Source organism: Neopsephotus bourkii, unplaced genomic scaffold (assembly GCF_033783945.1).
Source record: "Neopsephotus bourkii isolate Nb327-2 ecotype Australia unplaced genomic scaffold, CSIRO-AGI_Nbou_v1 NB_53, whole genome shotgun sequence".
In the NCBI taxonomy this organism is placed as follows: Eukaryota; Metazoa; Chordata; class Aves; order Psittaciformes; family Psittacidae; genus Neopsephotus; species Neopsephotus bourkii.
In genome coordinates, this window is record NW_026900570.1 from 14997553 (window position 1) to 15023127 (window position 25575).

The 25575-nt window shown below is 37.2% G+C and overlaps 1 protein-coding gene across 1 annotated transcript in view; it reads right to left on the bottom strand.

Moving 5' to 3' along the window:
• Positions 1-936: 936 nt before the first annotated feature.
• MALRD1 (MAM and LDL receptor class A domain containing 1) overlaps positions 937-25575 on the bottom strand; it is a 260927-nt gene continuing 236288 nt past the window's right edge. The window contains exons 37-41 of the mRNA XM_061352209.1: positions 14311-14393; positions 14131-14221; positions 4764-4839; positions 3192-3248; positions 937-2455 (exon numbers count right to left, since the gene is read on the bottom strand). Of these exons, the coding sequence (XP_061208193.1) occupies positions 2327-2455; positions 3192-3248; positions 4764-4839; positions 14131-14221; positions 14311-14393 (436 nt within the window). The 3' untranslated portion in view covers positions 937-2326. The remainder of the gene's footprint in view (positions 2456-3191; positions 3249-4763; positions 4840-14130; positions 14222-14310; positions 14394-25575) is intronic.

A 25575-nucleotide genomic window follows, 5' to 3' on the forward strand; every position in this document is an offset into this window, starting at 1 on the left:
GAATCACAGTACCCTCAGGAAACAGGTTATAATAAAAAATATGATATTCTTTGAGGTTTTTTTGCAAAAATTCTTTACAATCATACATTTCTGTTTATGAAATTAAAGTGAGTACTATTAATAGTAAAATAAATATTTTTTATTTCATAAGGAAGAATGTGATAAAATTCTACAGTTATTAATTTAATCCTTTTCATTATTGTAAATTTTTAGAGGTACATATTGTGTAACACAACGACTGGAGATTTAAGAACTATAGCATAACCAGCATTTTAGAGTTTAATGAAATTCTAAAAGCAGTGCTGGTCTGTTCCAGAATAAATGAGAATTTGACTACATGGGCTTGACCTTGTAGGAATGTTTAATGTCTGTTTATAATGTGGAGATCAATCATCTCACACAGATTCATCAAAATACCAGAGTTCAGGAGCTGGGGGCACTTGGCACTTTGCCGGATCAAGTGTATTCTGTGTCTCAATGAGTACAAGTATAATGAGCAAATTCTATGTTTCTGTTTTACTAATCTTGTTTTAGAAAGAAATCAGCATGTGTGATCCTCTTGTCACAGTTCCTTTTTTAAAACCTCCATGGAATAATATTTGGTAACTTCCAACTAAACTCAGCACTAAGGCATGTGTGTGTATGAAAGATATGAAGCTCCAAGCATCTTCATTAAAGTAGCAGTGGGGCAGGACACAGCTGTACAAATCCAGAGCACAGAGGAGAAGAATTTGCAGTGTGAGTTTGTTACCTATGCCACCAACTGGCCAACCAGCCAAACATAGAGCAGCTGATCAGCACATCATATCTCTGTGTGAGAGAGTGATTGATGCTTCTTTTTCAGTTTGTAGTTAGGACACATCAGGGAGACAAGCTCAAGGGATGAAGATACAAAGCTTGAAGAAGGACTAAGGATACTAAGTGGATTATAGGAGAGAGGGGAAAGAGAAATAGTAGGTTTTACACTGCAGCAGAGAGGTACTTATTAACATATTGCTGTAGAGGTATGGAGAGAATCATGGACAGACATCCAAGGGAGTCATGCATTGTTAGTTCTGCTGCCCATGAAACAATATGCCAGTCAGATAAGAAAACCTAAATCAAAAAATAATTCTGTGGCTTCAGCAGAGAGCTATGGACTACTGATATGCTATTAAGAAAGAGTGAAAGAAAACCCAAACTAAACCCCAAACAAGCAGTCCCCTGCATGATAGAATGAACCCAGGCTTTAGTGTTTTTTTCAGTCTGGAGTCTCAAAAATCTAATTTCAGCATTCTTTGAAGGTACTGCCTACTATCCAGATGTCTGGTTTTATGACATTTGTAGGAGTTTAGTAACTTTGCGACTTGCCAATGGATTTAAAATTAAGCAGGCTGTAGAAATACAGTAGGGGAGGAAAACACAAGCACAGCAGAAACACTGAAGACTTCAAGCGAGAAATGACCACCATGTAATTCAAGTGGGCATTATGGAAGATGACATACTGTCAGGTCATTTAAAGTGTAAACACAAGCTATTCCTGGTATCACAGAGGATGACACCCTAAATCAGGAGGAAATCCAGAATCACCACCCCCAAAATCTTTCTTATTTAGGCATAAGAAAGGGACGACACAAATTTCAGCTCTGCGGGAGGCCAAGCTATTTGGCAAAAATACAGTTTCCTGAACATGCTAATTTCCACCCTCTGTCAACCACTAAGCTAATCAATAGTGCTGTGTTAAGCACTGTAGAGCTGACCAGAAGGGAATTTGGTCAGATATGGCTATCAAGGTTAATAATAAACATATTTTTTAAAGCTAAGTATACATACCAGTATGTCACATTGATGAATCACATGCTGAGTTGATACGCAAATGCATGATTCATGACCATCTTTGATTCAGCTCAGCATGTTTCTAATTAAGCAAAGACTTTTCTTTTGCTTCTGCCCCTTGAAACACTAAAATGGTCATTTAAAATGCGTTCCAGTGCAAAATTACAGAAATATTTAAGTCATACTTTCTCAAATAATAGACATACAATTATGATTCCCAAACCTCAAGAATCTGGATTTGATTAAATATTTTATTAACATACTGGAATTTGAACTGTATGAATGTAAAATGAATTCATAGTTATAGTTACCAATCTCTTTCTGCACCAACAGAAATGACAGAAGACTATATATATATGTTTTACATATGTATGGATTCCATTTTTAATATAGATACTTTCTGTACATAATTATTTTAATAAAAGAGTTATTCTGTGAAGATATATTAATTCATATTGCAAACACTATAATATGACATTTCAGATTTCAGAACAAATCTTCAGGCAAAGAGTTACAAGCAATATTGATCATGTTTTATGTCTGTTTTCACGGAACTGCATAATTTCTCCACATCTTCTGATTCTTCACCATAGAGAGGATTTGGAAAAGAATTAGCATTCAAGTCTCCATTAAATGGATACTAAAAGGAAAAATATAGAATGAAATTTAAAAACAAAGTAATTCAATTCATTTGTTAGAATGGTCATATCAATGGCTGTAGGTTCATTACAGAAATAACATATGATGTCAAGTTCAAAGAAAGCTATAAAATCTCTAAATCTTTTAGACCAGATTTTCAGCAGATAAGTATTAGCATGGCTCCGCTGAATCCTTTACCTGCCACATATACCTGATCAGGTCATTTAAACCACCTTCTACATTTGTTCCCACTTGTCTCCAAAGCTCTTTCTCTATTACATTTACAGTAGCATTTGCAGAGAATCTGTGCACAATGGTGTAATTGTAGTGGGTCACTTAGTTTGGTACATGGTATTGTAAATTTAAATGACCGGTTCTAATTTTCTTGAATGAGGAATGTATAAGGGATACAATGAAATCTTCATGTAAGGACTTCCGTAGTTCGAAACATTCTTCAGCATCTGCCTTACTGGAAAGTGTTGAACTACTGTATAGTGTAGCAAGTAGCTGCAGTAAGCAACATTAATGAAGTTATTACTTTTACATTACTTTTATGAAGTCCCTGGCAGCCAATCCAACCCTGGTCAACTTTCTCAGATTTCCAGAGGTGCTAACATTATGAGTAGCAATATACCATTGACTTTAAGTACCTTTTTACCTTTTCCTCTGCAAATGTATTTCATTTAATAGTCCAACAGATGTCCTGCTTTAGAAGATATATATGTGTTATTACATACCTCATGCCATGGAGAAACACTAATTTGAAGAGCGGGTGAGGTGGCATACCCAGGAGACTATAAAAAGAAAAAAACTGCTTTAGAATATTTTTAGTGAGCTGCAAATAATATTATGAAAATATCCTTCCATGTGGCTGGCTGAGTAACACACTCTGGATTCAAAACTATGAGGCAATATTACAGGCAAGTGTGTGGCAATGTTAAGCCTGCATGGTTTCAGTATTCAGAAAGGTCTGGGGAGAATTGTTCTTTCTTTTAAAAACTTATAGATGATCACAAGTGAGTAACTGGTGAATAGTCGGCTGGAGAGCCGTTGTTTGTGTTTCTTTTGACTGGTGATGCACCATTCAGATTTAAAGCCAACCAGACTCAGTGAAAACTCATAACTCTTGTTTTCCCTTCCTTTAAAAAGAAGAATTAGTGAAAACACATATTTTCCCAATCTTAATGGAAATAGAGGAAAATTTGGTATAGCACTGGACTTCAATCACAATGCCTGGGGCTGTCTTCTCTGAAAATGTCTCTCCTGACACTATGTTTCTGTTTTTCAAGTTGCTTTTAAATTAAGCCTGTCAGGAATCTATTTCAATTAAAATAAAAATGTCCTGATAAATTAGACATAATTGTGATGGGAATGTTTCCAACTTGGAGCTCTCACAGACCCCAACCTGTAAGTAAATCAATTTGATCTAATGTCTCTAAAATCAGGTGTAAGGAACCTTTTATAGAAAGTAAATGGCATGTCATAGTTAATCCTATTCAAAGCTGCAGTAGAATCTTATATTACTGACTGTGGAAAGGAAAAGGAAGTTTTATTTTCTGTTTTAAACGGAGCCTAGTCCTTTCAATGTTAATAAGGGTAGTATCAAAATAGGGCAGGAAGGATGCTTCAAATATTTTTACTTTTTTTTTTTTTTTTCTCCTTTTAACTCCAAGGTGATTTGTCTGTGTTATTTTCAATGATAAATCAAATAACAGAGGTAGCTGCAATGGCACTAGGGAAATGTGTGACCAAGCACTTCTTTAGTGGCAAGGTGAATTTTACAGTGATGCACATTTAAGGTATTGGGAAGTATTCCAAACTATTTTATTAATGTTATGTGTGTGCAAAGGCAACTTGGGTACTGAATCACACATTTTGTGGTTTTTGGTGGTGGTGCTGTTTTTTTTTTGGTTCGGTGGTGTTTCTTTTTTTTCTTTGTTTCTTTAGTTGTTTTGTTGGTTCCTCCCCTTGCCCCGAATTAAAAGAGACAATTCCCAGTGAGCTTTTTCTTCTGTACGTCTGGCTAAATATTTCATTCAAATTTCTTTTTTCTTTTTCTGATTTAGAAGCCTACAGTCAGTATTAGTTACAAACATGATGATGTTCTCAAAACTGAGCTGATTTCAAATCTGCCTATCTTGTGAAAATGCACTGGAACCAACCTGAGTGCTGCAGCAATTTTTACTTCTTACTTCTTTTAGTAAATAGCATTCAGTGAGGGAATACACAGTTTGTTTTAATGGAATATTTATCTGAGAACTACAGCCTCTCATTTCTCTGAATGTATAGAAGCAGCTTTTGCTACTCACCCTTACTTTCCCAGATGAACTAAGGTCTTCATACAATGGGTTGGCAAATGAAGCATTAGTGATTTCCTTCAGTTTCCTTGAAAAGTCAAGCAAACAAAAAAACCACCCACAATATCACACAGGTTGTCAAAGAATCAAACAGTTTCAGGTTGAAAAGACTTCAGTCAAAAAATATACATGTCTAAATACATCTCTGACTGATCTTTATTGAAATGAATGCAATTAAACTGATGCTCTGAGTAAGTCATGTGCAGGTTAAAATAATCACTTTTCATTTGTTGCTGCTAAACCTATAGATGCTTTTGAATATGTATAGATTTATCGTTCATCAGTGAGAGCCACAGGTGAGGTACACTGCATGATTTCTTTTGCAAAGAACTAAAACCGGAATGGTTGCTTAGGAAGAAGGCACAGGTAGGCTATAGAACACCTTATAAGTTAAATCAGTGCTAGAACCTACGTTTGGGGTTTAGACTAAGACAGACATGAAACCTTGAAATATTTCACAATATTTCAGAAAGTAATTCCTCTGCCACAAAGTAATTCCTTCTAATGCCAGTCTCATAATTCAGTTTGATTACCTGACACAGCAATGTGGAAAACTAAATATTTGAACTTGTTAATTTGTTCATCTTAACTGGAATAAATCATGATATTCTGATGCTTTTAGTTAGCTTAATGAAGCTATAATACATTAGGTTATTTATACACCTCCTAAGTGTGTATTTACGTACTAATCCTCCTGAATGAAGTACACAAAATATACATAGAATAGATTTTTTTACTCTAAAATCACACCATGACTCACAAAACCTGAAGCTCACAAAACCTGAGGCCAGAAGCAAACTCAGATATAAAATTTTCAAGGAGCATGGCTCTGCTTCTAAACTAGTGCCCAGAGAGCTAGATTGGTATGCTTTACTTTTGGTGTGTCCTTTAGATATCGCAAACCAGCTGTATGTCTTAATATGGCCATTAAGCATGATACAGAATTAAGCACATTAATTCTTTTTACAGTCAGTGAAGATACTTCCGAAGGGTGACACAAGTTGCACAATTCACAGTGGGAACCACCTTTACTGTGTCAATAAGAAATTACAAGGGAAGGGTCTGATTCTCCTCCATCCTGTTCTCCCCCATTGAACTGAAGCAATTTGTGCAAGATATATATTGCTTATATGGAGAAGAACACACTGAGTACTTAGGTCTGTCCTGAGTGCAGGAAGGATACTAAGCACAGATCTCCAGATATCCTCACAGAGGATAACTAACTAGCAAGATACTGTGCCAAACTATAGGCACTGAAAAGAGCACTGATGGTTGACTTCTTCAATAGTGTGTCTATGGTTGCTATGTTTAATGCTGAAACCAGTCATTTCTGTGTGTGTGAGGTTTCACCAAGCATGAAAATTGCTCAGGTTTAGGATATTTCAGGTGTCCCTTCATTTTAGGTCTGAATCATGAAACAACGTATGTAGTTGGGCATCTAATCCTAGGGACTATAAAATATGGGCATTGGATGAATTTATGCTACCCAGATTTAGGTGGTGAGTGTGCTTTCTTAAGTTTTTTCCTATTCATAGGAACCTTTTTTGACAAAGCAAGGCTTTGGGAGTCACCTCAAACATGTTGCTTTACATGTAACATACATGTTACACTTATATGCACAAAGATGCAATAGATACCAATAACTATCTTTAAAAATTACTAAACTATTTTTGAATTACTTAAAAGTAATCAAAGAATATAAAAGTGAAAATTTAATCACATTTACACAAGAGCTATAATCCATCAGTTGGATGAAGTGGTAATTGCTTGGGAAGTGAGATGATATATTCCCATTATTTTATATGTCATGCATACATCTTTACATACATGTAAAGACATCACATTCAATCTTTAGGTAATTAGAAATGTGAATCTTTCCTTATTAAAGCACAGCAATGGTACGTCCACTCCAGTACTCTGTCACCAATACAGATCCTGCTGAGGAAAGCGTTAAAGTGCAGTATCAGTCAGTGAGGTGAGTGTTGCCGTCTGGTCATCATTTTACACCCAAATTTTAAACTGCTTGATCGAATAGTTTAGCTAAATGTATCGCAGTGGCTTGAGTTAAGTTCATTCTTGCAGTGCTTGCTATTATTTGACGGAAGTGAAACATTGCCCTGATAGAAAATGATAGCTTATTGCTACAGTAAAGAGTAATATGCCTATCGAAGGTCTCAATATGGGGAGAAAGTTATATATGTGTTACTACTGCACAGTAAGGGCAATGTTAGTTCATCACTCACAGGAATTATGGTCCAGAATAATCAATCACTATGAAATGTTTATAAATCTCATTTATGAGGAAACCACATAAATTGCAAGTTCAGAAGACTGTACCATGCAGGCTTAAAAATGCTGAGCATAACATGGCTTAGGAAAAAAAAAAAGAGTCAAACATGTGGGTAAGGCAGCTCACAGAGAACTGGATTTTCTAACATACCCAGAAATACCACAGTAGGAAAGGAGAAGATTAATAATTTGGGGATTAAGTCACATGGGTCATAGATTTGCTAAACTCATCTGCATTCCTTACTAGCAAAACCCAATGCCTTGTCATCGCTTCACAGAGATGGGAGAAAGCTTTGTTCTCTACAAAATACCTGACAGTATATAAAGGCACTCCTGAGTAACATCATGCTATCTAATGGAAAATCAAAGTATCTAGATTTCATTTGTTTGGAAGCAACAGCTCAGAATTTTGTACTTTTCAATGTACCTTTCAATGAAATATACAATTTTTTTTTTTAGATAGTATTCAAATTTGGAGGAAATACAGTAATAGAAGAATTTTTACCATCACGTCCACAATAACAATGACAAAATTCTAGAGGAACAAAGTTTGAATTACAATTAAGCTACTAAAAGGGGTAAATGGGTTAAAACTTAAGGGAGCTTTAGGTTGGAGATAAGGAAGAAATCTACTGTGAGAGTGGTGAGGCACTTGAGCAGGTTGCACAAGGAAGTTGTGAATGGTCTATCCCTGGCACTGTTCAAGGGCAGGGCTTTGAGCAAGTGGTCTAGTGGAAGACGATATTAAGGTCCTTTCCAATCCAAACTATTCTATGATTCTATAATCCTTTAAAAAAATTCTTTATAGAGGTTCTAAATCTTCTGTCCTAGACAGAAACTATAACTTCAGATTTCGATTTGCAAAGCATTTAAAAAACCTTTTAAACTAAATTTAGTTTTGCAGAAGTAGGCTGTATTTGGCACATCCCACGGAGGAAATGGGAAGCATGATGCAAGGAGGGCAGTCTTTTGAAAAGCTGCATTTAGAATCATCTACATGTCATTTGGATGCTTGATTAGGCTGTTGACATGCTATCTGGGCTTCCTGGGTCTGTACTTCGTACCTGTTAAGTCACTTTAGAAAACTGTATTTTTAAAAAAATCCCCAGTCCTTTGCATCTGTTGGTGATCTGGAAGGATACAGACGGAGTGATTTGCTCTCCTCCAGCATGTCACCACCTGTTTCATTGGAAACTTTCCTATGTGTGGCAGTTGTGAGATGTACATTTCAGAAAAACTGAAGACTTCTGACTATAGCACTGGGTTTCATCCCTCAGGAAAAAGATATTCTACAGAAGAAGGAATGGCTTTGGATATCAGCATTAGACTAGTAACACAACTCCCAAACAACAGTTACCCCTGATGCTTTCCAGTTTTGTTTTGTTGTTGGGGTTTTTGTCTCATAAAACTCCACCTTTTTCTCTGATTCTACAAGAATAGTATCTGTCTGCAATCCAGCTCACAAGCTGAAAATCATTCAATAAATATCATTCTACTGTCACACTGTTTATCACTTTGGAATATAGGAACAGAGGCATAGCCAGTGAGGAACCCCGTCAGTCCTTCAGATCCACTTGGAGAGCCTCCCCTGGAATACACTATCAATTTCTCCACACCAGACCTCCAGAAGGGTATGGTCTAATTGGAGAAAGTCCTGCAACAGCAGCTGGTATCATTGTGATTGTAAAAAACCTTAATCATGGAGAAAGGCAGAGAACACTGAGCCTGTTTAATCTAATAAACACGGCCTGTAAGGAGGCATAACAAGTGCCTTCAAGTACAAAACAAGCTTTTTGCAATGAGAAAGGGAATGATCTGTTCTTGCCCATGGTGAATAGGAATGAACTTAGATTCTAAACAGACATATCAGCAATTAGGAAAAAAAACTTTCTAACAGTAAACTTTCTTTCTAGCTAGGGTATCAAGATTGGCTAAGAATGCCGCCAAATTCATGTTGCTAAAGATCTTTAAGTGCAAATCCAGAAGTAATACAATTGAGTTTGTCCTGTGTCAGGATGAAAAATGGCCTTTGTGATTCCCATTTTCCCTTGATTTTCTATCATTTTAAAATATTTTCTCAGTGCCCCTCAGTTTTTCACTCTGTTGCCTGTGTGGCAAGACACATTATTGATATGCTTTGGAAAAATTAATGTTCTGTGTTTGTTATGACTGACAAGACTGATAATAGCTGTGGTACATTCGCATTGCAGCTGATGGCACAGATCAAGAACAGGAAAGGAACAAACTGAAAGGATTCAAGACATTGACTGCTTTGAAGGCAATAGGAAATAATAATAGTTTAGCTGGGTGGAAAGTCACTCACTTTTCACATTCTCACTTTTTAAAGGAAAATGAAGCATGAGAAGGCAGCTGCAATAAAATGGAAGCTAAACTGAAACTTTACTTCTATTTGGTCAATAAGGACAGATGTCACTGAAGGAGTGGAGTAACTGGCAGCTTTCCCTTCTGGACTAGAAAACATCATCTGGATGATGAACAAGGATGTGAGAAATTTATAAGCTTCCTCTCATTTGAGGTTTCTAGACAAAAGTTTCATATATCCCCAGCTGGTAGCTGGGAAGTAGCTTGCATATCTGAATGCCATCATGGTAATGAAGCACACTGCTTCCAAGACATGTGATGGGCAGGTTTTGTCCTGTAAGAAATGAACTTATATGATGACTTCCAGTAACTTCTACTTGGGAACTGAAGAGTTTAAGGTCTGTGGATCAGAGATGAAATTCTGACAAAGGAAGGAGAAGAAGGAGGAAGCAAAGAGGAATCAGGACATTCTTTGTGGATTGAAAGGAGGGGTTAAGGCACTATCGATCTTTCCAGTGAAGAAAGAGAGCAACAAATGTTAACTCTCAGATCCTCAATGCTGTTAGTGACAACATTTTAGCCAGCAATTGTTTAAGGGGTCACCAGGCTTCTCCTACTATTTGCTACCTGGCTTTCTGGTGAAAAAATTAGTTCTATTGGGAACTGAAAACTTTCCCTAAGCTCTGGCACACACTCTTCTGCTATTTCCACTGAGGTGTAGATGGGTCTGTATTCCATTTTAAAATGCTCTGGGAGCTAGCACCTACTATTTTTAATGTGCCTCTGGAGGACCATCTGTCAATGCGTGCATGTGTGGTCCTATATGAGCAAAGAGAAAGACATTACTAGAAATTATGAAAACATAGCTATCAGAACAATTTATTAAAAGGCAGTAAATACAGGCTCAAGTGTGTGAAAGACTCCCAGTGAAACAATGGCTAAGCAGGCCTAGAATGCCTCTAGTGCCTAATGACTTTAAGAAAACAACATATCCCAGGGAGACTAAAAGCAGATACAGGCCTTTGAAGTGAAAATGAATGGTAGGAAAGTATCATTCATTTGCACAGTTAAATTCCTCTAGCTCATCAAATCCCCTTAAAAAAAATCAGGAGTAAAATTTCATGCCTCTGTGTGGTGCTGTCACATTGTAAATTTTACAGATTCATGCAAACAAAAGTCACTTCTTATTCTAATGTTTCATCTTAAAGAACCAAACTTCAGTATGATAATATTGGTTTTATTTTGGCTACTCACTTCTTATCACTGATTAAACAGTTAAGGAAAAACTTGCCTCAATTTACTACTGTGTTTCCAGCTGTGATTTCTGTTTAACAATGCTAGGCACTCAGTATTTGAAGGAGGAGAGACAAATGGCCTGGATGAGCTTATCTTCTCAAATTCAGTTTCAGATTTCATCATTTTCACAATTCCACAATCAATTTCTCATTTAATAGCTAGGTTATTTCTTGATAAGATGCTATAAAATGCATTTTTAACTCACATGTTAAGTCAACTGTGATTAAAAACAATAAAAAAAAAGTGCGTATTCTATACCATGAGCAAAATGATTTGACAGTCTTTGTCATTTCCTATAGGCAAAACCTGGAGCCACAGAAATTTCTATCATCATAACTTACCTTTTTTGCAGCTCCAGTGAAAACAATCAAGACCAGAATGATCTTTGGTCTGTAAGTTATCTAACTCTGTTTCACAGCTCTGATTCTCTTCATGTCAGGGCTGTAATATTTTCTTACTACATAGTAAGATCCTCATTCATCCCTGTTTTATTACATACATAATAGGGCACTTAAGTGTTTGGCATCCTATTGCAATAAGGTAACTTTTCATGTAGAAAAAAGACTTTTAAGTGCATATAATTAAAGGAAAAGAAAAAATATTTCTTGAACTTAGATATGTGAGTAAGGGAGAGGTGGATGGCAGCATAGTAACCCTTAAGTAACCCCATGAAAGAAAAAGGTAAAAGAGAGTGTTTAGAGCAAAGAAGTAGCATAAGGGAAAATAATATTTTTTTATTAAAACATCATCAAACTTGAGAAAAACATTAGACTTTTTTTTAAATATTATTTGAAATTACACGAAATAAATCAAGAAGCTCTTACAATACAGCTAATCCTGCATTTCTGAGGTGCCTTTCCATAGGTGTACCTTTGCAGGTTGTATAAATGTGAACAAATAAAGTCTTAAAGCCCTCATAAACTAAGATAAGGAGATGCTGTTATTCCCATTTTACAGAAGAGGAAGAGGCAAAAAGAAATTAGATGAAGCTATGGACTCAATTAACAGTAGCACAACCTTCAACATTTTGCTTCTGCGCTCATGTGACAACTCTACCCGTCAAGGGTAGCATGCAGTGTTAGGAGACATGTCAGCAGCAATTATGTCAGGACAGGAGTCAGCACAATTTAGTAGATAGTTTGGCAGATAGGAATGTCCCTAAAGAGAAAAACATCTACAGCAGAGCAAAAGTTTAAAGGTAAAGAGACAGCTTTGAAGATGAATTCTGGAGAAGAAAATGAGGGATGAGGGATATCTAGCATCATGAAAATGGACAAGGCAATGCACAACACAAATTGCTGAAAGGGAGAAAGGGATGTGGTAGGTATTTACTGGCAGGGAAGGATATGGCAAAGCCAAGAGATGGGCAGAGAAGAAATAGAAGTGTTAGATCAAAATAAGAAAAAAAGGGAAAAAAAAATCTTAGGGAGGACAGAGGAAGCAAAGATTATTAGAGGGATGACAGGAAGGGCTAGGAAATATCTGTGGAATAATAAACAGGCAGTCTAAGGCACTTGAAATAAATTTTGAAGTAAACTTTCACAAATGTAGCTGATTTTTTTTTTCCTTTACTGGGGATGCACTTTGTACAGTAGGATGTCAGAAGATAATTCAGTTGCTGTTTGCAGAGTACTAAGAGCAAGCAGAGTACTTTAAAGAAGAAATACAGATTTGGAAAAAAAAAGTTGCCAGCTAGAAGGACTCATTCACTACAGGCGAGACCGGTTCTTTAACCACAGTCCAGGAGGTCTGTACCAGACTGATCCTAGTGCAAGGTGACAGTATTAGGGGGGATGGATGGAAGGAACAGATAAGGTGACACTGGTAATACATATCTAAAGGACCACTGATTAAGATTGCTATTACAAGATTAATACAGAAAGTCAGACTGTGTGTCTGTAGTAACTAAAGAAGAGGGGACAAAAGCTACAATTTGTAAAAATGTGAAATTCTGCAGCCTCACAACTTGTCTTTTTTTTCTAATCTATTTAATCTTTCTATGAAAACTCCAATATTTTAAAGCAGAAAAAAATCCACTTTTATTCCATTCACTTATCACAGGGAAAAAGGAATTTCTCAGATGTGTGTAAATATTGAAACACTTAGGGAAAAAATGCTCCAGCAGGGGCATGGGGTACTCAGTAGCTTCAGGCAAAGCAGTAAATATACCTATAAGAAACTAATTTGGCATCAGAGGTTTCAGGAAACCACTTGTCACTAAACTGGAGAGGCACGGATTTGATAGATGGACCACACAGTGGATAAGGAATTGTCTGAATCATCACATTCAAAGAGTTGTCATCAATGGCTAAAGGTCTAAGTGGAGACCAGTGACAAGTGATGTTCCTCAGGTGTCAGTATTGGGACTGGTGCTGTTTAACATATTTTTGGTGACATGGACAGTGGGATTGAGTCAGCAAGTTTGCCAACAACCCCAAGCTGTGTGGTTAAGTCAACATGCTGGAGGGAAGAGATGTCATCCGGAGAGACATTGACAGGCTTGAGAGGTGGGCTGTTGCCAACCTCATGAAGGCCAAGTGCAAGCTCCTGCACATGGGTAGGGGCAATCTCAAGAAAAAATACAGGCTGGGAGGAAAATGGATTGAAAGCAGCTCTTAGGAGAAAGAACTGGGGGTGTTGGTTGGTGAGAAGATCAACATGAGCCTACAGTGTGGGCTTTTAGCCCAGAAAGCCAGGCATATTCTGGGCTGCATTAAAAAGACTGTGGTCAGCAGGTCAAGAGAGGAGATTCTCCCCCTCTGCTCTGCTCTCGTGAGACCCCACCTTGAATACTGTGTTCAGCTCCTCTCACTACAAGTGCCTGCAATGACAGGCCAAGGGGGGATGGCCTTAAACTGAAAGAGGGTAGATTTAGATTAGAAATTCTTTACTGTGAGGGTGCTGAGTCACTGACACTGGTTGCCAGTTGTGGCTGCCCCATCCCTGGCAGTGTTCAAGGCAAGGCTGAACAGGGCTTTGAGCAACCTGGTGTACTGGAAGGTTGTAGTGGCAGGGGTTTGTAACTAAATGATCTTTAAGGTCCCTTCCAACTCAAAATATGCTATGACTGTGATTCTTTAAATACCTCCCATTTTTCATATTTAACCATCGTGTACAAAACTCAGGGCTACTGCAATTAAGGTGGATGAATTATGAATTTCTAAATTTAAGAATAACCAAACAATGTTGCAAAGAAAACATTCTAAGCAGTCAAATGATAACTTATTGTTTCCAGACTGGGGTCCACTAAGATCAGCTTCTGTTGCAATGCTAGGTTTTATGCCTAGTGTTGCACATGAAGGCAAACAGACTGTGGGGAGATTTAAAAGTTGAAACCAATGAGACAGGGCAGTTAGCCATTGCTTTGTGCCACATTTGTGTCTGCTTTACGCAAAATAAAAGTTTCACTTACATTTCTGGCATTTTCTTCTTCTTAAAGAAATACAAGGCAGCAGCTGTAATTTTAATCAGCAAGAAACCGATACCCAACCCAATCCAAATATCTGCAAAATCAGAGAAATCAAAGACAGAAATAAGTACGATGAAACAGCCAAAGAACGAATTGAAAGATATTTCTTTCTAACAGACCCACCATTTTGAAGGAAACTTGAAGTTGGAGGCTGAAGAGGCTTAGCACTTTTGTGGCAACGGTTTCCTTTCCATTCTTTTTCACATCTGTGAATAAAACAACAATTTTTGAAAAAGGGAGAAGCAAAGAACATAAACAGTGACAAGCACACAAGAAATGCAAATCCTTTTGAGCACTTTTGCCAGGGACTAAAGCTCACCCAAGAATCACACACACCAAAAAAAAAAAAGAGAACAAAACAAAGTTCAAAGATTAGAATCTCCATGTGCCATCACATTATTTCCCCACAGCAAAAGAAATCTGACTAATTTCCTTGTTATCCCCCATGTGAGTGTTAAACACGTTTCTGAGCTGAGGATCTGGGACCCTAATGTAGAGAAAAATACTTGAATAGAGATGAGAAAGATGTTTTGCTCCCCCACCTAATCAGTCTCTCTTGTTTTTCTGTTTTCTTTTTAAAATCATACCCCTTCAATAAATGCCTCTTCAAAACCAAGGCACTACATTTCAGCTAACAACTGCAGCCATGTCAAATTATTGTACATTTTGTGTTTGGTTCAAATCCAATCTTGATTTGAAGGAACAAAAAATGCAACCAATCTGACACAAACTTTGATTTTTACTTTACACTTGTTGCTTAACAGTTAATCGCAATCACCAAATAAGTGTATATTATTTCTCACTTTTATTTGTCTGAATTTAGTTTTTTGATACTCTTCATCAGAGTGAAGGGACCTTGAACACCCAGGCAAGGATAAGCTGCCTCTGCTGAGACAGGTGAGTCTACCCCAGGGAGTCTCAAAATAGCTGTAGACATTACAAACCCTAAATGATGACTACTGTAAGGGGTTGTTAAGAGAGCTACATATTGACATCTAAATTTCAGGCTCCCCACGTGATGAGCTGAACCCTACCCTGAGTGTCACATTGGAATGACTTCTACCAACGTTTTAATTATCTGCATGGATGGTGGTTTATGAGCTTCATAAATTTTCAACATTTTTTTAAAAAAGAAGCGTCAGAAAGAAGTGATGGTAGTAATCCAGTTTCAGTCCTACCAATGTCAAATGAATAGGAAATCAATTTTACTTTTTATGATTTCTCTCTTTAGTTTCACAAACTATTAAGGTGGGGTGAATTGTATATTGAGCTTTTTCTCATTGTAGCATCAACATTTTTATCATAGTCACCAATTTTTATAAAGTAATTTCTAGTTTGTAATTGTGGTTTCCTTTCCTGCTCTTAAATGTATAATACAAAATATCACATATACACAATTAAATCTTTATATTCAGAGTATTTTATTGGAACGTGTGAGAAAGAACTGCATGTTGTTTGTCATGATTTAGCACACGATATTGCCTATGTGCATTATCCTGGCAGATTCACACTCAGTTAACTGTGGCACTCTGGAGGGAGAGGAGTATTACCTTTTCCCAGAAAATGACTGAGCATGGTAGATGTAGGAAGAGGAAGGGTAGGATGATAGGAACAGCAAGCACCTGTCTGCAGCCTCAGTGAAATTTAAGAGAATCCTGAAAGGATCAGGGCATGTTGTAAAGCAGATCTATACCCCAGTCTCAGGCATGACAGGAGGAAGGTGACTTCACTCAAGACCAGATGTAGCTGATGCAGGATTTGTTGCAACTCTGCAGACCACTGAAAAATAGTGGGCAGAGATTATGGCAGTAGGAAAGTACTGTCCCTATTCGACACAATGTGCAGAGAGATTTATTTAACCTTCAAATTGTTTTACCCCACAGAACTGAGTTTTCTTTGGTTAAAGGTTTACCTTGTTCAAGGTTAGTAATTGGTATATTAATGAATCCCAGATTTAGAGACTGGAGCATATTCTAGCATGCTCATTTTAAACATAAAGTAGTGCAATTTAAGCTGACAGCTCTGGCTGAGCTGGAGACCCATTGTATTCAGTGATTGAAGATACCTGGCCCCTTCAGTCCTCCTTTTTCTTTGGCATACTACAAAAAAATCTTGTCATTCATAAGCTGTTCTTTTATGCAGACTGATTATTTTATACAAAAGTCAAATTGCAGTTGGGCTCATACCAAGCCCTGTGGATCGATGTAGAAACATTGCAGTCTGATGGTAATCACCCATCAAAATAATTTTCTGATTGCTCTTGATTGTATAATTTATTTCTCCCCATTTGCACATTTTCTGTTGAGCTGGATATGCTTTTAACCAAAATTGCCCTCTTTCTTGTCACTGCAGAACTTACTTAACTGTAAAAGAAAGAATGAGAAAACAGATTTGCAGCTGTGCACAAGCACTAGTCAGACACGGCGAGAGAGGTGCCATCTGCTGCTTTGGAGCCATTGGGGCATAGCTTGCCTCAGGGCTGCAAAGAAGTAGTTCTCATAAAGTAAATGTGTGTACTGGTAAAAGCATAGGAAAGTCCTACTCCCCAGAAATAACTGTACATATCTTCATATGCTATGTTTCCATTTACTGATGAATTATTTCCACATATTCATGCTGTGTTAAAATTATGGATAAAAAAAGTTAAGCACCTTTTAGTTGTACAGATAACTAGTTTGTCTTCTTATACATACATACAGGTTTTATAATCAGCTACTAACTACCTCAGATTGGCCATTTATTCCCTTCCAAATCTCTGAATATCAACAGTATTGTTTTATGTTACCTGACACACACCACTTAGGAATCTGTTGTAAAGAGATAAAAACATGGGCTAAGGCAGAGCAAAGGTAGCATCTCTGAAACTTAGGGTAAATGATTAGGACAAATTCAGAAACAAGTAAGTGGGAAAAAATATTTTAAAGCATGAAGTATGGGGACTGTTTATAGGGAGAGGAAGGAGGCAAAGCTGAAAAGATGAAGTTGGTAAAGACAACATAGCTAATTCTGGAAGACCAGGATTGAAAAGGAGTGCTAAACAACAAAAACTTGAAAAGTGAGTATATTAGTCAGTTAAGTACTCCCACTCGTATCTTCATACATTGATTTGTTTGTCCATTTTTATCTCTGGCAGGGGAATCTAGCAATCATCCCTGCCACTGAGGTAAAATACAAGACTATCAGAAAAATATGGGTTATAATTTGGAGAGTCATTTAGCTCTTCCTAAGGTTTTGCTGTTCATTAGTTACAAATTGCTGTCTTCTCAAGTAAAAAAATAAAAGAACAAGAGAAAAAGCTTACAGCTAGCTAAGAAGCCTTCAGCTTTCAGTGAGGCTTAAAGCAAAGCATGGGAAAATTGTTCATTAATGTCTTTAGGTCTCAGCTGATACAAAGGCTTTTACCGAAGCCAAGCATTTCTGTGCCCAGAATAGAGAGAAACTTGTCTTAAATATCAAAACCATTCTTGTTTTATAGATATTGAAGGAGATTTTGATCCTTTTATATCTGTCTTCTGTAGAAACACTAGCTGACTACAGTGATAGTTGTGGTGGAGAAATCACTAACTTGAAAAAAGAGACTAGAATGAGGGTTTTAACTGAACTGGTATCTGTCAGTAACAGATTAGAGAGGATAAAAGTTCTAGACCATTTATTTAAAATAAAATATATCTAATTCTAGACAAGTTACTCCAGTTATTTCACTCCATTGTAAAAATTCCTGGTCTTCTATAAGACATTTGAAGGTTTGGTAAGAAATACAGAAGATTTTACAGGTCTAAAAATGCTATACCACTATGTATTTTATATTAAACTAAATCCAAGAAATGTTGCAGGCCATAACCAACTAATGAAATTATTTTTGAAGCTAAACAAAACTTATACAACAAAACAGAGAACCTATTGTCCTTAAAGTATAAGATAAATGTACCCACTTCTCTTAGTCTGACTCTGCAGCCTTCTACCTGTGCAGTCCTTTGCAATTGTGTGAGGTTGGTGTTGAAATGATATTCCTTTCATCTAGTGACATTTCCCATAGACTGCACTCTGTCCAATACATGTTGGGCTAGGTGATTCATAAGAAAACAGAAGTGTCACTCTTTTCATCAAGGAATAAAATAAAAATATCAGGAAAAAAGATGGGAAACACAAGTTCCAAATGAAACATGGCATCAGTTCATAGTGCTTTTGAGGAAGTGGTTTTGGTTTTTTGGTGGAGGTTTCCTTACCTGTTTGCACTGAGGATGCAGAATACATATTCCTGTGCTTTTGCAATCTCAGTAGTACAGTCTCAACCCCAAGACTTGGTCCATTGCCTGTTACTGCAAAACTATAAGAGTAATAATACCAGGCAGCTTTGTAGGAAATGAAGTAAAACTTCACCTTTCTACTGTGCTTAACATGTACAGTTCTGAAGTGAGCTTTAATTACTCTAACAGCTCCAGGTAGGTCAGAGCAGCCTGTGGTATGCACCCGAGAGGTGCTCCAGTTAATGAAGGAGAACTCTCTTAACTACCTACCAACTGCTGGGCACGGACTGTACTTACAGTGCCTTACTTTCAGATGGGAAGCAGATGAGTTGCTTCTTCGAAGTTGCTATTAGCTTTTTCTCTGATGAGAGCAGCTGGGGGATACGCAAATGCTGATGTGGTAGAAGGACCTTACAGAGTGCAGATCATCCATGTCTTCTGGGCAATGTGTTAAATCTACATTAGCAGGGTAATGGGAATTTTGAAGAGATTCCTTAATAATTCTTTTCTGCTATTTTATTTTTAAGACAGACAGTTCTGAATTTATCTCTTGAGCCATGAGGCTGAAGTTTCACGTTATTTGTGTACAATTAATTTTCTTGTACTGATTACATCTTAACTAATTAAAATTATTAATTAAATTAAATTAAATTAAATTCTATTTAATTATTTAATTTTAATTAAAATGCCACATTCTACATGAGTCTTAAGCTTATCTGAAACACATAGATGGCCACTGCAACCCATTCAAACAGGAAGCTCCTCTTAGCTGAAACAGGAGGAGCAAGAGAGAAAGACAGATGAAATAGCCCTTGAATACTTCCATTCCAGTGCACATACCAATCTCTTCTTCCTGACAAAATACCTTCTGCTATTAGCAAGTCCTTATGGGGAATTCACCTTGGAAGGGAGAATGTTAACCCTCCAAATTTACTTCTAAGATTTCCATCTCATTATTTCCTAATATAGATAATGTTAATGGAGAGGAATGAACTTAGCATTGCCTGTGTTGCAGTATTCAGTGCCTGCTGTTATGGCTCTTCTCACTCAGAACAAAAATAAAACCCAGACAAGTTGTCTGTTGTTTTTGATATTCATTCAAGGCAGGTTTGATTTACAAGATCATGTCTGGCTGATACACTGGTGCATTTCAGAATATTAAAGCACGTCTCTTTTTCTTAGTTTTATCTGAAACATTTGTCATACAGAAAACCTAATATCTCTGACAGTTGTACATTCAGAATGACCAACAGCCAGCTAAGTATTTGTTATGCATGGTATTAGTAGTATGTAAAAAAAGGCAGTAATATGTGGATGTTTGTAGTTCTATTTTCCTATGAGTATGACTGTACCCTTTGTAGTGTACTTTACAGATTGTCCTTACGAATCTGTCACAACATACCAAGCCAGTATCTTCTGGGTGAACCCAGATTTGCCACTGCTGTGTTTATAATGCATTTGCTATGTTTATAATACATTTTCTGTGCTTATAATACATTACATAGGGGTCATTACACATGAGTGCTGACATTATTCAGGAGCTGTGCCATATCTAGTGAAGTGCAGGCTACTCCAGGAGTGCTGACAGAGGACACAGGGAAAAAAAAAAAATCCCAACAAACCCACACTTAGCTCCTTGCAGAAAACAGAATTTACATCCATGTGTTATATCAGTGTAGAAGAAGTTTTTGTACCCCTTAGCCTTTGCAATCAATGCTATGAGAAATAAGCTTCACTAGATAGTAGAGGATGATGAATACAGCAACTCTTCATTGCATTATAGGGAAAAAGTAACCTCTACTTCTGCAATGTAGATATCCATTTGCGCTCTAGTTATTATTAGCAATGTACTAAAAAAAAAAAAAGTCATACTCTGTGATTAGTCTTTATTGCTGAATCAAAACATATAAAATTCCAGTACTGAATGTTGTATGAATGGTCTCTGAAGATACCATACTTATGATGATTGTAGCCTGTTGCCTACTGACTGTAGCAGGAATTAGGATCCACATTATTCTGTTCATGGTTAAGCTCACGGATGAGGGACAAGGAGAAACCTCTTTTGGAAAAACAGGTGAAGTGGATAGTAACCTTGAATTGTCAAGAAGCTGTAGCATGTAAATAAGGACACATTAACTCACTGGGAGAGTCAGATGTTCTCTGAAACACTGTGTGCAGTTCTGATCATTCCTATTCAGGAAGATGAAACAAGACAGGGGAGAACTGCTAAGGATGAGCAGAAAAATAGAAAGCCTTTCTCACAAGAGGATTCCAAGAGTTCAGTTTGTTTAGTCTACTGAAAGAAAAGCTGAAAGGCATATGGCTTTTTTCTAGGAACGCTTTCAAGGATAAACAACAGAGGTACTGAGGAACTTTTTAGGTTAATGGAGCATATTGGCACAAGCACAAATGAGTGTAAGCTAGCTATGAATAAATTTATGAGGTAATTCTTAGAAAGTATACAAACAGAGAAGCAAGGCTTTTATCCTTCCTGCATTTCTCCTAGCATGCTGCTTCAGAAGAGTCAGCTGGTATCCTCTGTACATGGTACCACATACTCCAAATATCCTCAGATGCTGGAAACTCCCAGTAGCACAGCAAGGTAGAAAGGAATATGCAAGCCAAGAATTCCCCATAACTAGTCAACTAACTGAAACTTCTGAATAGAAACTATTTCTAGAAACTATTTACAAACATAACTACTTTCAGTATGTGAAATAAAGAGACAAACATAACTACTTCCACTACGTGAAATAAAGAGACAAACATAACTACTTCCACTACGTGAAATAAAGAGACAAATTCTAGTCTGGGTGTTTTATCACTGGTTATAACAATGTCATGATCACTAGGTCAGGTTATGTAGGTGCATTTAGCTGTTACACAGCTAGGCAAGAGGAACAACAACTTAATGCCTGCAGTTAAAAGTTTAAACAGAAAACAAGCAGCATCTGATGTTCAGAGTAGGAGCATGAGGGTGAGCTTTGTATCATGGACAGCTTGCAAGTGACATACTGTTAGATCCAGGCAAATCGTTTATTGAAGGGGGAAGGGTAAATACTATCTCTAGGTTCGGTCATTTTAAATAGAGATTATTGGAAAATTTCAGAACAAATAGTTCTTCACTGAAATTGGTTGACACATGAAAAAGCTCACATATAAAACCTCATGTCAGTGAATTTGAATTAAAGAAATTCTGTCAGTGTGTGAAGCCTGCCTGACCTGCTCGATTTCTCGTCTGGCTCCTTCCCTAAAAAACCTCAGAACTAATCCCAGATTTTGAAGTTACTCTGCTGAGAATTCCAGTGTTTTGAAAAACAAACCATTTTATGGCTTTTCTAAAATTCTTCCTGTTTCAATTGTTAAAGTCTAGTACATGACGTTTTTTCTTCCACCATATCTTATCTATCATAAGGAAATGCAGACCTATATGGAAATTGTTTACTGTCTTTTGCTTTTGTGCCTTTACTCTTCAATGAAATAGGCCCCAGCAGAATTCTTTGAGGGTAGGTATGTGGCATACACTCTATTTTATGGCAGATTCATTCAGCTACAGCAATGAAGCAGAAGTATGTGTTCACAGCAGATGGTCAGACTTGACCATCAGGCATTTCAAACACTTACATTTGGTTTTATGCTATTTTTCCCCACCTTCTTAAATACTTGTTTTCAGGTAATAGATTTTCCGCTGTCATAAAATAGTGGTTAAAGGCCCCATGGACAAATCATGAAGCTACTCTTGGAACTGAAGAAAAGACTTGGTGCTAGATAACGGGGAAATGACTATTCACCTAGCTAACCATTAAACAAAATCAAAGTCATGGGATTTCTTAAAAAAAAAAAGTGTTTTTTAAAATGGAAATTTCTTTAGGATAAAATCAGTAATTCAATGCTACTTTAGTCAAAGGTCAAACCATTAGAAAGCATATTGTTTAATTCTAACTGATGGTGACATGAGAATGTCACACAACAGAGGAAGAAACTGCTTGAAACAATGTGGTAGGTACATTGATAACTAACCACTGGAGATCAGAGCTCAAATTACAACTGAATCCTGAGTTTCAGCCGCTGAGGGCTGAGTCTGGAGCTGTGCTTTGTAAATAGTAACCATCAGAATATATAACCTTGCCCATAAGAAACTATTAATATTTTCAACATGGAAAACACAGTGAAAATTAGTAATTTTGTGAACTAGACTTAAAAGTCGGGATACTGGGAGAATGGGGTTGCAGTTTGCTGACTGAAGGAGATCTGGTGCAGATCTTCCAAGTAATATGCCTAGCACAGACAGCATTTCATTAGTGAGAAAATGGAAGTGTCTTTCTTTCTTTCTTTTCTTTCTTTCTTTCTTTTCTTTCTTTCTTTTCTTTCTTTCTTTCTTTTCTTTCTTTCTTTTCTTTCTTTCTTTCTTTCTTTCTTTCTTTCTTTCTTTCTTTCTTTCTTTCTTTCTTCCTTTCTTTCTTCCTTTCTTCCTTCCTTTCTTCCTTCCTTTCTTCCTTCCTTTCTTCCTTCCTTCCTTCCTTCCTTCCTTCCTTCCTTCCTTCCTTCCTTCCTTCCTTCCTTCCTTCCTTCCTTTCTTCCTTCCTTTCTTCCTTTCCTTTCTTCCTTTCCTTTCTTTCTTCCTTTCTTCCTTCCTTTCTTCCTTCCTTCCTTCCTTCCTTCCTTCCTTCCTTCCTTCCTTCCTTCCTTCCTTCCTTCCTTCCTTTCTTCCTTCCTTTCTTTCTTTCCTTTCTTTCTTTCCTTTCTTTCCTTCCTTCCTTCCTTCCTTCCTTCCTTCCTTCCTTCCTTCCTTCCTTCCTTCCTTCCTTCCTTCCTTCCTTCCTTCCTTCCTTCCTTCCTTCCTTCCTTCCTTCCTTCCTTCCTTCCTTCCTTCCTTCCTTCCTTCCTTCCTTCCTTCCTTCCTTCCTTCCTTCCTTCCTTCCTTCCTTCCTTCCTTCCTTCCTTCCTTCCTTCTTCCTTTCTTCCTTCCTTCCTTCCTTCCTTCCTTCCTTCCTTCCTTCCTTCCTTCCTTCCTTCTTTCTTTCTCCTTTCTTTCTTTCCTTCCTTCTTCCTTCCTTCCTTCCTTCCTTCCTTCCTTCCTTCCTTCCTTCCTTCCTTCCTTCCTTCCTTCCTTCCTTCCTTCTTTCTTTCTTTCCTTCCTTCCTTCCTTCTTTCTTTCTTTCTTTCTTTCTTTCCTTCCTTTCTTCCTTCCTTCCTTCCTTCCTTCCTTCCTTCCTTCCTTCCTTCCTTCCTTCCTTCCTTCCTTCCTTCCTTCCTTCCTTCCTTCCTTCCTTCCTTCCTTCCTTCCTTCCTTCCTTCCTTCCTTCCTTCCTTCCTTCCTTCCTTCCTTCCTTCCTTCCTTCCTTCCTTCCTTCCTTCCTTCCTTCCTTCCTTCCTTCCTTCCTTCCTTCCTTTCTCTTTCTTTCTTTCTTTCTTTCTTCCTTTCTTCCTTTCTTCCTTTCTTCCTTTCTTCCTTCCTTTCTTCCTTTCTTCCTTCCTTTCTTCCTTTCTTCCTTTCTTCCTTTCTTTCTCTCTTTCTTTCTCTCTTTCTTTCTCTCTTTCTTTCTCTCTTTCTTTCTCTCTTTCTTTCTCTCTTTCTCTCTTTCTTTCTCTCTTTCTCTCTTTCTCTCTTTCTCTCTTTCTCTCTTTCTCTCTTTCTCTCTTTCTCTCTTTCTTTCTCTCTTTCTCTCTTTCTCTCTTTCTCTCTTCCTTCCTTCCTTCCTTTCTTTCCCCCTTCCTCAATTTTACATGCCCTTCTTTCTCTGCCCTGTTGTGTTTCTTTTCCGTCTATTCTTTTCCTCCCTCACTTTTGCTATTTGTGGAACATGCACTTGGAGATTTGCTCTAGAAGACACTCCAAGAAGGGGAAGAACAGAGAGGGAAAGAGAGCAAGGAGAAATAGAGGCAGAGAAACACGAGTATCTAAAAACCAGCTTTTTACATGTTTGTGTCTCAGATACAGCCCCTAGCTGCAGTTTCTAGTGAACTGAATGAAGAAGTGACCTGACAGAAAGCCTGGCTGTGCAGCTGTATTGACAGCTGGTAGAAACACTCTTTAGCTTTCAGAAATGACACTGATTTAATATTAGGTAAAATTAGGAAATAACGCAATAAAGCATAGAAGAGCTATCTAGTTTTAAAATACACCTGTTAATTTCGCAGAAAAAAGGCTTTTTTGCTTAAATGACAGTTCTGTTGACAGAACAGATGGGGTTACAGATCAGTAGAAAACCTAATAAAAGATCTGAATATATTTACAGTGGCTGGATTTTTCCACAGAGACTTTCCTTTTCTTGTGTTCTTTTTGCTTTATGAGGGTTTGTTTTTTGAGAGGTGGAGAATTTTTATTTGTTTTTTTTTGTTTTGTTTTGTTTTTAAATATCTGCTCTTATTGCTTTTAGTTAGACTATAACAGTACTACCTATTCACTAGTTTGTTATCAGCATTATAACTAGTTAGGTAAGAAACAATAGGTATTTATTGCAAAACCAGTTTATGTATTAGCTTTTCACTGCTGTTTGCCCTCTGAACAGCTTTCATATGGATGAATCCGTAATATCCAGGAGAAATTAGTTTTTTAAAAAGCTTGACCAATGGAAAATTAATTTCTTTTTTTGCCTTTCTTGCTCTGCCTTTTCAGCATTGGTCTAGTCTTTTAACAGCTAAAATGGTCTGCTTTAACCAGAGCCTGCCACCACAGGGCATTGTTCCTGGCAGGTGGATTGTAGTATATATTGGAGATTATAAATCATTTTGACATTCTCAGACAGTCATAAATTTATCTGCTTACATGGGAGACAACACTGTACAATAACATTTAATGCTGCTGCTTCTCAACATTGTACAAGCTAGGTTCACAAGTACAGACTAAGATTACATCAACATGAATATATTCTTAAAACTTTTCACTTGTACTTTAAATGTCTGTATATAAGAAACAAACAAACAAAAAAGCCAGAAAACCACTCTTTTTCTTACCCTCCATGTAATACACATGCAGTGGTTTACACTCCATTTGAACCACTCACGCCCCCGAACAGGCTTAAGTTCTGCAATAAATTCTATATATGCCAGTGTGGTCCATGGGAAAAAATAATGCTGGTATGTTGTATCTACGTATTGCACAGCCCTCTTCTGATATTAGAGATTAGTTTCACAGAAG